Source organism: Molothrus aeneus, chromosome 3, assembly GCF_037042795.1.
Source record: "Molothrus aeneus isolate 106 chromosome 3, BPBGC_Maene_1.0, whole genome shotgun sequence".
NCBI lineage: Eukaryota > Metazoa > Chordata > Aves > Passeriformes > Icteridae > Molothrus > Molothrus aeneus.
In genome coordinates, this window is record NC_089648.1 from 7573897 (window position 1) to 7589337 (window position 15441).

General features: G+C 45.6%; 2 protein-coding genes and 1 long non-coding RNA gene across 3 annotated transcripts in view; 2 read left to right on the top strand and 1 right to left on the bottom strand.

Moving 5' to 3' along the window:
- Nucleotides 1-5115, top strand: part of LIN9 (lin-9 DREAM MuvB core complex component) — a 40836-nt gene extending 35721 nt beyond the window's left edge. Inside the window, exons 13-15 of the mRNA XM_066547773.1 lie at nucleotides 508-690; nucleotides 775-872; nucleotides 2174-5115. Coding sequence (XP_066403870.1) covers nucleotides 508-690; nucleotides 775-872; nucleotides 2174-2279 — 387 coding nt within the window. The 3' untranslated portion in view covers nucleotides 2280-5115. The remainder of the gene's footprint in view (nucleotides 1-507; nucleotides 691-774; nucleotides 873-2173) is intronic.
- Nucleotides 5116-5598: 483 nt separating this feature from the next.
- On the bottom strand, nucleotides 5599-6756 carry MIXL1 (Mix paired-like homeobox). Its single transcript, XM_066546206.1, has 2 exons — nucleotides 6469-6756; nucleotides 5599-6391 (listed from the first exon to the last, which is right to left on the bottom strand). The coding sequence occupies exons 1-2, from the start codon at nucleotides 6754-6756 to the stop codon at nucleotides 5984-5986; spliced, it is 696 nt and encodes a 231-aa protein (XP_066402303.1). The 3' UTR covers nucleotides 5599-5983.
- On the top strand, nucleotides 6405-14333 carry LOC136554342 (uncharacterized). The gene is made up of 4 exons (XR_010783311.1): nucleotides 6405-6519; nucleotides 7358-7551; nucleotides 13949-14044; nucleotides 14151-14333. It is a non-coding gene; the product is annotated as an uncharacterized lncRNA (long non-coding RNA).
- Nucleotides 14334-15441: the final 1108 nt, after the last annotated feature.

Below are 15441 nucleotides of genomic sequence, written 5' to 3' on the forward strand. Positions count from 1 at the left end.
GATACCAGTGGCCTGCTCTTAAGTAGACATATGTAGGGGGATAGATTAGAAGAAAATAAAGATAGAGTAGAAAGTAATCTCAGCCCTAAGGAGTTGCAGCTGGGCCAATGATCAAAGATTGGGAGCAGGCCTGACATTACCAGGCCACGGCTGTAAGCAGTGAGAAGAAGATGCTCTAAAAGAGTGGCTGGGGTGGCTGGGTGAGAAGGGCACTGGAGTCAGTTGGCTGCTTTGTGAGAAGAAAGAGTCAGTGCTCTGTGGAGCTGCCCACGAGAAACACCAAGGAGGTCTGGAACTTCTGTGATAAGGAGGCAGCAGCATGGAACCCCTGTGATAAGATGACAAAATTGGTGACCCCAATGTGATTCAGGGCAACAGACGTACATAAAGAAAAAACAACACTGTGTACTGTACACACAGAAACTGACTTTAAAATCATCTCATTTCACACATCCAGCAAATGCAAAGGACACCTTCATTGTTAATTTCTCCCCTTCATACCTGCAGCTTGCTCCTGACCAGGGCCTCCAGCCTGCTGACCAGCCCACGGATCTGAGGCGCAGGTGTGAGGAGGAAGCTCAGGAGGTCGTCAGACAAGCAAATACCTTGTCAACAGGACAGCTCTGTGTGGAGAGTGAAAATTTAACTGATCTTATCTCCAGACTTACAGCAATATTACTGCAAATTAAGGTAAAAAGTTTGCACAAAATAGCTTCTCCTGTACAATACTTATGTGCCGAACTGTGAGAACATTTTTGTTTTCTTCTTCTACAGTGTCTAGCAGAAGGAGGTGATCTGAATTCCTTTGAATTTAAATCACTAACAGATTCATTAAATGACATTAAGAATTCAATAGACTCCTCAAATATCAGGTATTACTTTTTGAATATTTAATTCTTAATTACATGCTTTGTGATAGTTCTGACTGTATTTTAGAGGTGAACATTGATTATAATTAAGGGGTTTAATCTGGTAACTTCTAGTTATAGGAGGGGTCCCATCTAAAAGGGGGGCTTTTTAAAGTGATTGTGAAATGAGCAGTTTTCTGTTTGAACCTATCAGTGAAGTAAAAAAAACCTATCATGTTAAAAAAAAAGTTAAAAAGGGATAAATTGATGCAGCAACAACTAGACTTTCTTGTTCTTTAGTAATTTATGACAACTAAAAACTTATTTTAGAACATTGTCAGATTTTGAAATCTCACTAGTAATACAAGTATTTTAAACCAGAAAACAGTACAATTTCAGTATTTTTTTAGCATACTCAACCTCTTTTCTGTAAATATCAAAAGGTGGCATATGAGACAATTAGAGGTTCTGAACAGCTTCCATTGGCAAGATTTTAAGCCAAGAAACAGAAGAGCAGCCATATTGTGCCAGATCAAAGGCTAGTCTAGTCTAGATGGGCCATTTTTCAACAGTTGTCACAGGCAGCTGCCTGAGGAGGCATCATAAAAATAGCAAGAATGTGGTAGCAAGGGAGTAGTGATACTTGTCTGGAGTACCCTGCAGCCTCCAGCAATTTGTGACAAGCATTTTATGCTGTTAAATTATGTCATTTAGAAAATAAATCTAAATGCTAAGTGGGTTTTTTTTAATATCCTCACTACTTGTATTGCTACATAATAATGGGAGGCTGTACACATGAATTTTTAATTTTTTTTCCCAAACATAGTAGGATGATTTCAATATAGTTATTGAGAAATACTGTTTTATAGCAATTTTCATTAGGAAAAACAAAACCAAACCTCAGACATTACTGAAACTTCTTTATAATCAACCCTGCAAATTGTATATTGTAATTGATTCAAGTAAAGGTTGATGTACCCAGCAAAGAAAGTGATGATTTTTCCATTTCATGGGAACATGTGTTCCATTTCACTTATTTTGGCCATTTTAGTATCTCTTCATAATATTTTAATTTCACTAACTCTGGTCATGCTAGAACCTTACTTTAAGTGTTTAAGTCAGTGACTCTTGATTTCTGGCAGCTGTTTGTGCAAGTTGTGTTTTCCCATATTTCTCTGTCAAGTTGCATTTGTATGTACTGCTCTCTGATTCACCTAGATGTGGCTAGGCTCACATCTTGATTTTTCACTGTAGAGATATTCAGACATAACTCCTACATACAGGGTTCAACATTTCTTACTTTTGTTCTTTTTCTCTTCCCATAGTTGTTTTCAGAATAACGTTGAGATCCACGTTGCACATATTCAGAGTGGTCTGAGCCAGATGGGAAACTTACATGCTTTTGCAGCCAATAACACCAACAGAGACTGAAAACTTCCTTTCAAGTGTACAGCAAGTAGTTCTGGAAAATCTTCTTCCTTTCTATAGGCTTCACCAAATACCCTAACTGCCAGAAGACAAGGGAAGAGAAAACCTCTCAGAAAGGACCCTTTTAAATATATTATATCTGCTTCTTAAGGAAACCAGCGTTACATTAGATTTCTCCATTTGTTATTCACATGCAGTAGTTTTGCTAACTGGTAATCTCTTAGTAATTGCATTGATTATAGTAAACTTGAAAGCATACTTTCATATAATTTGAACTTGGTTTTTAAAAGTTCAGATGAATTCTGCACACCTCTTGCTGTTGGATCTCCTGGTATGTTAGAAGTGCTGAAGAGGAAATGGCTGGAGTTAGTAGGCACATGGCAGGTCTTTGTTGTGTAAAGCTCCACCTCTGTGTAGCTCTTCAGAGCTGCCAGCTCAGCCCTTGGGAAGCCCTGGCCTAAGGAAGCAGCAGCAGGATACAGCCAGCAAACATAAGCTGTAAACTGGAGGATGTTGGGCAGGTCTGTCGATCAGTCAATGTCTTGTTGGAACTCTTAATTTATCATAACTTATAGAAGGAGTCTAATGAAGGAATATAAAAATGGAACTGTTAACTTTCCAGAAAGAGATTGGTTATGGCTTTTTGCCTGCACACGGGACAAAAGAAGTGTTTTAGGTGGTATTTTATATAAGTGACTGGTTAAACTTACTGTTTTTCCAAATTCTTGTTTGTTTTGCACAAGTTTTAAATTAGATTACTGGTTATTCAACAATACCCACCATATATAAATATGAAGATTTTTATAATTACAGATAACCAGTGAGGTAAACTGCAAAAATAAGAAGTGATAGCCTGCCTATACCTTTTGGAATGTTAATCTTGTAAAAAGTGTGTATTGGTTTGTTTAAATAGTCTTGTAAAGCTTCTGTGTAATGAATTGTTTCCAGATATGGATTTTCAGAGATAGCTGTAGAGATGTTTTTGATTCTTTTAGATGCCTCATTAAATAAGGTCTTTTATATGTTAATGTATAAAGAATATGTAAACAGGATTATTTTCAATTTTAAAATTTTGTATAGTTTAAAGACGCTTCTGTATTCTGTGTTGGTATTGTGCCACTGCAAAACTTTAGTGCAGAGTTTATATTTAGCTAAATTTGTTCTGTTAATTAAGAGAAATGCATAAATCTTTTATTCTCAATGAAATTTGTAACTGAATAAATTGACCTATGAGAGTTGATATATTTCACAAAAATGCAAAATTTTTTGCAGATGGTCTCAGGTCATTTTTTAAGAGAAGCTAATTGCTGAAAATGAAATATTATGAGGATGTGGTGAGTAGCTGTTTTAAAAGGTATTTTAAAAATTTACAAGGGATACTATAAAATAATGATAAACACTAATTTAGCTGAGTTACCCAGGAAAACCTACCTCTCATAATGCAATAGAACATCACAGTGGTCCCTGCAGTTGCTTTTGTAATTATATCACTCATTATTTTGTGGTGTTACCATCTGTTTGATAAAGAAGACAGAAAGGAGTCCTCTGCCACCACCCTTTTCATGTAAACAGAGAAAAGTGCCAAAGCCTAATTTAAGGTCCATAAGTTTAGTCAGGCAGGAAGGAATCTGCTCTACAGCTAACTCAGGAAGAAGGAACCATCCCCTGGCACCCCTAAACTCAGGTGTCTGCTGCTCCCTCTGCTCTGATCCTGTCCTGCTGTTGGGACTCAAGCTCAGCATGTGCACTGGCTGCTTGTGAGGAGCAGGACTTCCAGTAGGAAACACCAGGAGGGTCACTGGGCCCTGTTGATGGCAAACATCCCAAACTGAGGGGGAGACAAGTTGTAGCTACCAGAGGATTTAGGAACCTGCTTTTCATGGCAAACCTTTATCCTGCTGGACACAGAATAACCACCACACTGCAATCTCTGATTCCTTGGGTATGATGGTTTTTACATGTGGACACTTAAATGTGCTCTCCAGCATGTTCTCTGTTGTTGTAGGTTTTTTATTTATTGGAGGGTAGTATATCATAGAAAGATCTGTCATTTGTGATTAGCCATTTACCTTCACATGTCATTTACCCCACTCATGTAGGCAATGTGAATATACACATCTTTTCTTTTCTTTGAGAGGCTGCACTTCTCCTTGCTTACTGATGTGTAGGGTCAGAGTTAATGTTGAATCTCGGTGACAGTAACAAATCCAACTGCTTTTGCTGAGTGTGCCCCAAGCATAGCAGGAGTCTCAAGAGCTCACTGCAACTACCATACATGAAGTCTGCAGAGCAAGTTACTTTGATTTATTATAATCAGTAAACTTGAATTTACCCTGAACCCCCAGGAAACCATGGTCTCATTTTCTGTCTCCTCCTGCAAGTGCTTCTCTCCTGGGGCTTGCCTGATCCCCAGCACAGCACCCAAGTCCACTTGGGACAGATGGTGCCTCTCAGGTAGGTTGGTTGGTTTTTGGTGCATGTTTTTTTTCAAGGATAGCTCTGGGGTTTTTTTGATGGAGAGTACTAATCAGCAACCCTGCCATGCCACTTCACCTTGCAGTCCAAGCAGCGTTCAGCTGTCCCAGATCTCACAGCACAGGTATGTTACAGGGTGGCACTGAGGGATTTTGTGCACTGGTAACCTTATTCTGTGGGGCATGATTCCTGGTACAGGGTATTTCATTTTTCCTGTGCTTCTGGCATTTGGGTGCTTTTCCATAATTTATAACTCGCTCTGCTAGGCTCTGAAGTACTGTTTTGTAAGCAGGAAGAATTTGTCTTATGTTCAAAATACGTACAGAGTAATGTATCCTTTCTCAATAAATTGAATTAGAGGAGAGATTCTGTTGTTACTGGTTTTGCTGTTCTCAGTGCAGAGCCATTCAGCCCATGAGTGATCATGTGAACAGCTTCTGAGTAGTCCCTGCCTACAGCTAAAGCACGCTTACAGTGTCCACACAATACTGCCATTTCTCTTAATTTAACATTATCCTTGCCTTAAGTGGCAGACTGGAGGCTTTTGTCTGAGCACTTGAGATCTGGGGTTTTGTATTACTTAAGCCAGACATTCCCATTTTCATTTAGGGATGGGGGTGTTTGTTTAGGGCAGATTTAAGACAAATACTGACAGAGAAAGTTTAAGGCAGTTTCTGTAATCTGTCCTTTGGGCTCCTTAGGTCTGTTATCAACATCTGAACTGCAGCTGTAGCTCTCCAGGACCTGGGAGGAGAACCTGCAGCTGGGATCTCTACCACTCCTCTACCCCCCACCATCAGCCAAGGTAAGAAACCTCGCCCCTGCACCGGGTACACACACAAGCAGATCAAAAATGTAAACCTTTATTTTCTTTTCCTTGGTCAAAAAACCCCGACAGACCACATTTTTTTACGACAAGCCCCCATCCCCAAAACACAGTGGATTTGGGTTAGCTTTTTGGTTAAAGAAGGTTAAATAGATACACTAAACATGATACACGAAAGCTTTAAATACAGTGTAAAAAGATGCCCTCAGCTGCTGGAGCCGACCCGTATCTTTCTTAAATAAATAGGTACAATCAGTTACTAGCAGATAAAGTGCAACAGTGGCAGAGCAGCAGTGAGGTAGCGCGGTGTGTGACTGCTCCCCGCCCGAGCAGCGGGACGGGCTCCGGCGGGAGGGCTCAACCCGCCCGGTTACCCCCTTCGGGGCCGGTCCCGCCGCGGCGGCGCTCACAGGGCGCGGAAAGCGCCGAGCGCGTTCTCCTCCCACTCCGAGCCCGACTCCGAGTATCCGCTGGTGTCCTCGGCGTCCGACACGGGCGAGTACTGCCCGCAGAAGGCGCGGGCCGGCGGGAAGGGGCCGGCGGCGCTCCCCGCGAACGGGCCGGGCTCGGCCCCACCGGGCGGGAAGCCCTCGAAGCCGGGGCCGGGGGGGAAGCCGGCGCCGGGCGGCCACGCGTAGGGGGCCGAGCCGTCCTCCGTGCGGGCGGCCGCGGAGAGGGCGCAGCGGGGCCGCTGCGGGGCGCGCAGGGCAGCGAAGCGGGGCGGCCGCGGGCAGCCCGGCGGCGGCGCGGCGGGGCCGGGGCGGGGAGGGCCCCGCTGGCGGCGGGACTTGGCGCGGCGGTTCTGGAACCACACCTGGGGAGAGAGGGCGGCGGTGAGCGCGGCGGGGCGGCCCCGGCGGCATCGGGCGCGGCACGGCCGGCGCCCCTCACCTGGATGCGGGACTCGGGGATCTGCGTGGCGTCGGCCAGTTTCTCCCGCAGGTAGATGTCGGGGTACATGGTGTCCTGGAAAACCAGCTCCAGCGTCTCCAGCTGCGCCGCCGTGAAGCTCGTCCGCTTCCGACGCTGCGAGGCCGCCGGCGCCCCCTCGGACGGCTCGGCCGGGGGAAGCGCCCTGAGGGCGGGCGAGGCCGGGCCGGGCCCGCCGCCCCCCGCCCACCTGCCCGCGGGGAAGACGGGCGGCTCCGCCGGGGGCTCCCCGAAGCGCAGCGCGGCCATGGCAGCGGCGAGGAGGGCGCCGGACGGCCGGCCGAGCTTTATAGCCGGGGAGGGGGCTCGGCAGGGGCGGGGGTTCGAGGGGGCGGCCCGGCCCCGCGGGAAGGTGAGCGCCGGGCTCCCCGTCGCGCCCCAGGGTCCCGGTGGGGTGCCTGCCTGGGGCGGCCCTTGCCTTGCCCAACCCAGAGGAGTCATTGATGCCCTAAGCGTGCCTGACGGGGGTGGGTGATGGCTGGCAGCCCTCGGCTCCCCGCCCGAACCATAGACAGCAGGAGGGAGAAGGGAGCGGGCTTTGCATCCGCACGCAAAACAGCTGGGTGTTGGGAGATTGGCACCGCGGAGAGGACCAGAACAGCGGCTGGGTTGTTTCTAATACAACGTCTGGGCTGGTCGGGTTATAGAGTTCATTCGCTTATGGAGGTAGATGCTCTCGAGCAGCTGACTGCTTTGGCAAGTAATGGATCGCGCAGGGTGTGAGACATAAAGCAAACAGGAGTTATCTCTTCCCCGTGGTCACGACTGCTCTGCTTGCAGTGCTTCACTGCCAGCTGTGCGGGTGGTGTACAGATTCCTGCTGCTGCAAAAACATCTCCTTCTTTTTCAGATGCAAGTTAAATGCACCTAGAGAGCCATAGCAGAGGCAGACATCGGTGTCATCACCTTTTCCACCACTTGCTAATGCCTTTACACATCACACTGGCACATCCCGTGTGCTTCTGCCAAAACTGATTCCCAGACGAGAGGTCTTGTGCTGGAACGCTGCCTGCACACCCCAACAACACCAAGGCACTTAAAATGGTTTGTTCTTATATTACTTTTTACAACTGTCTCCCAAGAAAAATTACTTTGTACAGAAAATCATGTTAAAATTGTTAAAAGCTGTTTTTAGAAGTTTTGTTCCTAAAACATTTGTACCTTTGTGCTTTTACATGTGCAGCAGTCCAGATGCTTTCATGACTGAAGTTTCTAGGTTGTTCCCAAAATCATGGGCTGTAGCCTGCAGACAGGAGTCAGACCCATGAGACTTCAACAATGTTCTCAGTTAGCAGTGTAACAAGAGGGCACAGTGGTGAGAAAGGGCACAGGTGAGTGGGGGTCCAGAAAGCACAGACAGTATTATTTAAGGTTTTTAGTGAAAAACTCATTGAATCACTCTGCAGATTGCTTGCAGATTTAGAAGATGCCACAGGTGGCAGCAAAAGAGAATTATTCCAGATTATATTTACATGATTAATGTTTTATTGTATTTTACATCAAATAATATTGTGTAAAACATAGCAGAGGTTTATTTTCTGAAGGATTTAATCCTGCTTGGAATTATGCCATTATAAGAATATAGTTTCTAGGATTTGGTTAAGGTTGATTAAGGCTGCTAGATAGAAAGAGCAGTTTTTTGGGGGAATATGTTTTTTCACACACATACATGTGTTTTTCTTTCAGCAGCAGCCAGGGCTTAAGGAGCTGCTGGCACCACAGGCCCCCCACTGTTCACCCCTGTCCTGATGCCTTCCCTTTAGCTGAGCATGTGTCAGTCCACACAGTGTGCTCAGGAAATTAACCCAAGTTAAATTAACCGCACAGTAACAACAGCTGGGGTTGGTTGGTTGAGTTTTTTCAATCCAGATCTGGGATTCCTACCTTTGAGTTACCAGTGCCCCCAGGATGACTGTATAAGTGAGAGAACAGTGCCAGATGGAGCAGGAGGGAAATGAGGGGATCCCATCTGGGGTGCTTCTACCTGGATCTGATTCTGAGCTAGCAGAGAACAAAACTGACACAGACTGCCCAGGAGCATGGTGGTTTTCAGTGTCAGACTTCCCACTGAGACAACTGTCAATGTATATTGAACAGATACTCAGGAAAGAGTGAGTACTGGGAGCTAATAGACCTGTTCCCAACTCATAATCTGGAAATGGGCTGACTCTTTGATCTCTGGCTGCTGTGACATCCTTCAGACCAAAAGCCTCCTCGGTTGCCTTGCCCTTTATGGTTCCAGAGGTGTTCCAACAGCTGTCTTGTGACAGCAGCTGACACAATTCCCTTGGTGAGGAAAAGAACAGCGAGGCTTCCCAGGCCTGAAAACTTTCATTGGGAGACACAGATGTAACAATTATAGACTTTTAAAAAGTCTACAATATTACAATGAAAGTAAAATAACTTCCACACCCTACATTTTGTGGCATTCCACATTGTCCGTGGATGCAGTGTGCCGCGTGGCTCTAGCCTGTGGAGTAGGAACCTCTGTGTGAGTGAATTGTGGGCAAAACCCTTGGTGCAGCCCAGGATTGCACACACAGGCCCCAGGCTGTGGGGTTCCCACTCAGACTCTTCATTACCTGGCTGCAGACAGTTGTATTTTCTAGCAGATGTGCCTGTGAGTGGATGAGACTGCTCTGAGCAGGTCAGGCTCTGCTGCCTGTCTGCAGGTGCTGACTTCTGTTTACTTCTAGTCTGCCTCAGTTTCCCTGTCTGGGCTGGCTGGCTATTACCAGCATGTAATATATGTAATGTATATGTAATATATCACCTGTATCTTGGTGATGAGTTCCTTTCTGCTTACCAGTGGTATGTGCTTTTGGAAAAGCAGAGCAATTCTGGAGCAAAACCAGAGCCCAGGAATTATATTTTCCTTTTCTTATTGCTCAGAGCATCACACACTAATTTTTGTCAGTGGGATCCTTGTGGCCACCCTTCTGTATTGGCATGGTTTGAAACAGGTCTAAGATTGAATAAAAGCAAGGGGGATAGTACTGATTGTAAAGGAGTGTGCTGTTAGGTGGACAGCAGAACAGGAGGCTTCTGCCTCCTCCCAGGCAAACAGGATGGCATGAAAGACAGCTCCTTGCTTCCTTCTGGCAGTTCTCCCCCCTCCCAGTGCTGGCCTACTTCTCCACAGCTCCTACAGAGAATCATCCCATGATGTCCCAAAAGCTGTGCCTGTGGGGCAGTGCTGTGTGCCTCCTGCAGCAAGGAAAATGTGCTGTGTCTGGATTCAGTGGAGTTTCCCTTCTCTGACAAGTAGTTTTCCATCCTGCTGTGCCCCTAGTAGGCTGACAAAGAAGTTTCTGATGCCTTGTAGGTGCCAACATCAGCATGGGAGTCATACCCAGGTAAGGGCTGGAAGCATTTAGAAGACATTCAGTTTTGTCCTTTCCTGTTTTCAGACTTGCTTTTATTTGTGTCCCACCAACGTAAAAAGAAGGATTTTATGTCTTCCCTCAAAAAGCAGAAGATGTGACAGAAGTCCAGAAGTGGCTTGCTTTTTGAAATTAAGATGGCAAAAACTGAGAGAGCTATCTCTAAGGGAGAAGCAGACTGCCTTGTGTTGATATGAAAAATTACAGGCTGCTTCAGAAGCTGTTTACATTGATCTTCACTCTGTTTGTCAGGAGAGAAACTTCTGGTGCTTTTGTCTGTGCTGGGAGTGTCCCAGCACTGAGGCATCTGTGCCAAGAGGACTCACAACACAAAATGTGCCTCTGCCTGCAATAAAACAGTTCTAAGCTTCAGCTGCAGAACATGGTCTCACATCACTGCTGCCAGCTCTGAGCATCCAGCAAGGGTAAGACAGGCTGTGAAACACCAAGGTTGTGGAGCAGCAGGGGGAGATGGGCCCTGTGGTGAGTTTTCCAGCCAGCTGCTCTTCAGCCTTTTGCATGTCAGGCTGGGGATGTTCTCTCAGGCTCTTGGTGCTACAAAGTCATCTTTTAAATGTGCAGTTGAAGATGCTGCTGTATGTGACTTGAGGAACTGGAGCTTGGGAAGCACCCCAGAATGCAGTGTGACATGCAATCATGGCTTTGCTGACAAGACAAACACACCCCTTGAAATAACCAACATGTGAGCAGTTCTGCTGCTCAGTCCTGGAGGGAATGGGACACCTGGGGTTTTGCCATGCAGTGATTTGTAACCAGCTGTGCAGCCTTGGCTCTGTTCAAACTCCTCTGGCTTGTCAGATGTCACATCACCCTTTTCCTTCTGGGACTCTGCAGGGACACAGTTTGTGCACAGTCTTTTGTCATTCCAGCAAGGTTTATTGGTTTTTTTCTTTTTGGTGCCCGTCTTCAGCATGAATTCTCTGGTCACTAAACCTGAGACTGAGGTTTTTAGAAGTGGAGATTTAGCAGTCTCTTGTCAACCTGAGTAAATTTGCAAAGATTTGGTATCCTGGAGATCTTAATTTCTACATCAGTTTTAATTGAAATTGGCCAAAAAGTTCAAATCTCATCACAGAATCATAGGAAGGTTTGGGTTGGAAAGGACCTTAAAAATCATCTAGTTCCAATGCCACAGCCATGAGCAGGGACACCTTCCACCAGACCAGGTTGATCAGAGCCCCATCCAACCTGGCCTTGAGCACTTCCAGGATGGGGCATCCACAGCTTCTCTTGGCAACCTGTGCCAGGGCCTCACCACCCTCACAGTGAAGAATTTCTTCCTAATACTTAATCTAAACCTCAAATCTCAGTTTGAAGCCATTCACCCTTCTCCTGTTATGACATGCCCTTGCAAAAAGTCCCTCTCCATGTATTAGGACACTGACCAAAAAAAAAGGACAGTGGTCACACAAACCTGATTTCATTAATTTAGAGAAATTTTAAGAAAAAATAAAACCATATTTTTGCTGTTAAGACTTAAGGTTAACTATCCCTGGATAGCTTGTCTCTGAAGAAGCAATCCCTGGATAATTATCCTACAAATTAAATTAATTGTAGTCCAGACACATTTTTATGGTTGCATATATAACTACATTTGCTCCAGAGTTTCTGCTGGCAGGAAAATACCATATAATTTCCAGCTTCTCTAGCAGGGCCCTGATAGCAAAAATTGTTAATGCATGCTAGGCTTAGGTTTTGAGGTTTTTTTCATTCTGCCTAAGAGGAAATCTTTATATGAATACTTAATTTCCCTTTGATTGCTTCTAGTCATTGTGACAAAGCTCTTTACAACCTCAAAATACTTTTAGGGGTTTATCAGGTCTTCCCAATGTGCATACACAAGATCTATATATTGAAGCCCATCCCAGCTTTTAGGTACAGTTCTGAGATCTTACAATGATGTCATGTTTTTAATTTAGAGTTGTCATTTTTCTAGTCCTCACAGCTTTAATGAGGAAGAGCTTGAGCAGGGTGGGTTGTGTATAGTCCTCACTCTGGTGTGGTTTGCAGATGCCTTGAAATAAATTCTTGGAAGGCCTAAGCTGCCTGTCCATTGTGGATATTCAGCTGTGTCCCTGCCAGAGTCCTGTGCAGGGAAGAGGGGGCTTGCCTTGCTGCTCAGCCCAGGGAGGGTGTTCAGCTCCAGCTGGGACACAGTGAGGGGGACACAGCCAGGTCAGAAATGGGGCTTGGCCATGCTCCAGGCTGTCCCAGTGGGTGTCCAGGTGCCTGAGCACTGGGGAGTGAAAGGGAGGTGGTGCTGTCAGTGTCCTGAGCGTGTCCTTGACCAAGGGGCTGGGCTGAACTCCGTTCAGCACTTCTGTCCTGGTACAAAAGGTACATTGGGCACATCCCCAGTGTGATGGAGAACCAGAACAATGTCAGAGCCTGGTGATAGCAATCCCCAGCACAGGTTATTTCAGATCACCAGGCTTGCCCAGCAGCTCTGTGCACAGAGGGTTAAAATAAATGCAATGTGACAAGAGGTTATGTTCTCTCTGAAAGATGCCTGCCTTGCTTGGCTCAGACCTGAGCCAATATACGCACAATCTATTTTCCTTTGAAAATTCAGCTGTGTCCCCTTGGCTTTGGCCATGAGGAACTAATAGTGTGTTGTGACTTTAGCCCTGTGCTTAGGAGGGGGATGTGACTTGGTGGGGTGAGCCATTTCCTGAGAGGTGTGAGACATGACTTCAAGACCTGCTGGTGCCGTTCGTGTATTGTGCTCCGAGGAGTTGATAAGAGCCTCAGACACACTGAGAGCCTTGGAGGAAGCGCTGGTGGAGGTGGGGAGGCGCAAAAACCCAGAGAATGCATATGAAAAGATCAAGGGGCTGTATTTGCTAAATCCCAGCAGCCGCAGATCTGGGGCAAGGTGCCCAGGTTCAGAGAGGACCCAGACACAGCAACAGGGCAAAAGCAGAGTATGTCTGATGGCTGGCAGCTGGCTCCCTACCGTCGGAGGGAGAGGAAGATTCAGGATTTGGGAGTGGAAGGGAGATAAGAGCAAATGGTGGGGGTGGGAAGAGGGAAAGGGCAATAGGGAGGAAGCTACCTGGAGATAGGAGGGCCTGGCTGAAAGAGCATGGGATGTTTAGTGTTGAATTTAAATATACTTAAACCTCAGCTTAACTCTGGGTTTTGAGATATCCTGAGAGTGGCAGGGTGCATGTACCTGACCCTCACTGATGCTTCTGCAGTGAGGGGACAGTCCCACCAAGTTTGCTGTGGCAGCAAACCCTAGGCATAAACAAATCCTTGTTGCAATTTCTCTGTGTGCCTTCTCTGATTTTACATGTATGTTCAAATTGTGAGAGAACCTAAAGCTTCTCTTTAATAGAATTTACTGTATTGCTTTGCTTACTCATATGCTCTGAACAAGGTCATTCCCAACTTTGAGATATTTTCCTTAATGAAGATTTGCTGAGAACTGTTGGTCCAGGTGGTTGTGTATACAAAATAACAGCATTATCCAAACTCCCAAGAATGTTTAATTAATTTACTGTGAAAGCAAAGGAGTATATTTGCAGATGAACAAAAAAAAAAAAAAGGAAGAAGATAAGAACGGAAGAGCTAAGGAAAAAGACAGGACCATGTTTTCCTCCTTTTTATTCAGCACCTACTTAGGAGAGGCAGCCTGCCAGGGTGCAGCCAGAATATACACACAGAGTAGGGCAGGCAGGGTGATGGATAGCAAAGAGGCCACATTCTCCTCTAACAGCACTGGATAACAGCATGAAAAACTCCAAACAGTCCCCTCTCTTCTCTTTTCAGGCTCCTTAGCCTTAGCAAGCAATGTTAGGGCATTGTTTTCTACCTTTTCTTGGCAGGCTCTTAAACCCTTATCATTGTCCCCTGCATGTGGTAAGTAAGTTCTTCCTTCTACTCCAACTTAACAAATGAGTCACAAGAGTCTCTGTTTCTGTCTTGCAGTGTTTGGTATCTGAGAGCATCAGCTGCTGAAATGGATGGATTTTTATGTAAATGTTTGTTTGTTTGTTTGTTTGTTTGTTTGTTTGTTTGTTTGTTTGTTACAGCTTGTGTCTCATGGTTATTGAGAAAAGGATCCAAATGTGGAGCAAGTTTTGCTCCAATGGTTCAAAACCAGAAGACAATGCACAGAATCAGAACTGGTATGGTTGGATGCTTGTTACAATATGAACACAAACCCATGATCTTTCTCTGCCCTTGGCTGCCCTGGTGCTATTAAAATCAACCAAGTTTTCCCTCTCTGAGTAGGACTGCCTGGTGAATCCTTCATCTGTCTTCCCTGTGCTTCCCTGCTGCTTCTCGGGTATGTGCCAAGGTCAGTGCTCTGGCTTCAGTCTAATCATTCATTCTAAATGTTTTCCACCCTCTTTTCTGAGCAGTTTTGGAGATGGGGGACTTTTAGTCTCTCATATCATAACACTTACAACAAAACCATTTTGGTTTTGCTCTTGCATTTTTTCCTGGGCCCTTTAATTTCAAAGGTTTTCAAGCCTCTGTAAAGTTTGGAAGATTTTCAGGTTTAACATGTGGATGGAACGTGGGAAGTTTCACCTGAGCTGGGGTTTTGCAGTTGATCATGAAATCAGCAGTATCACATGATCATAGCTGGGGAGTGCAGTGGTTACTATGCCATTTGATAAAGTCATTCTCTTCAGTGCATGAATTGACTCATATTTCTTTGCTATTTAGAGTCAGATTAAAGAGAAGTGCCACGCAACACACTCGGTAGGCATTATTTCTGTGGGTTATCCTGACTTTTGTGAGCCCACAGCAGTTTTCTGCTGCCTGACTCACAGAGAAGCTCCATGAATTTGCACAGATCAGTATCTCCATCCTCCTCCCCCACTATCCTGTCCCCCTGCCTCAGCCATCCCAGATAATTTGTCCAACAGAGTCCTGTGTGTTGGATCACTCCTCTGGCAAAGGTGCTCTCATGTCCCTGCCTCCAGCCTGCACCACTGCCCCCCTGGGCTGCCCTGCTCATTCCCACACTCCCATTTTACATGACAGCTGTTTTTTTCCCCTTTTATTCAAGCTCAACTCCTCTGCTTTTATTTCTGGCAGGGTTATTTTTCTATTTGAGTCTGGCTCTGTTTGCCAAGGCCACACCCTTGTCACCTCCTTATTCTGATCCTCTCCTTTGTTGACTAAAGGTCTTTCTCTCCTTCCTTTTATTGGTACTTTTATCTCTTTCTCCATTATCTTTTAGTCGCCTTGATTCTTACCCCTCTCTTTTGCATATGACCCAGCTTGTTTTACATGTTACTTGGAGGATTTAAGACTTTTCTCCTTGACAGCTTTTCTTCCCTGCCCCTGGAAGGCTCTCTGTGCTGCTGGACACGTGGCAAAGAGCAAATGCATTTATTGCTGCAGATGGGACAACTGCAATCCAAGGTGGAGAGTGACTCCAGGCTGGGGTGATCTCAGCAGATCTCTACTGCCATCTTAGCCATGCCCCACATCTTTACAAGACCACGTTTTTCCTCTTTTGCAGTCACATCTTTGCAGCTGGGATACCTCTTACCTAAGGTATTTTGAG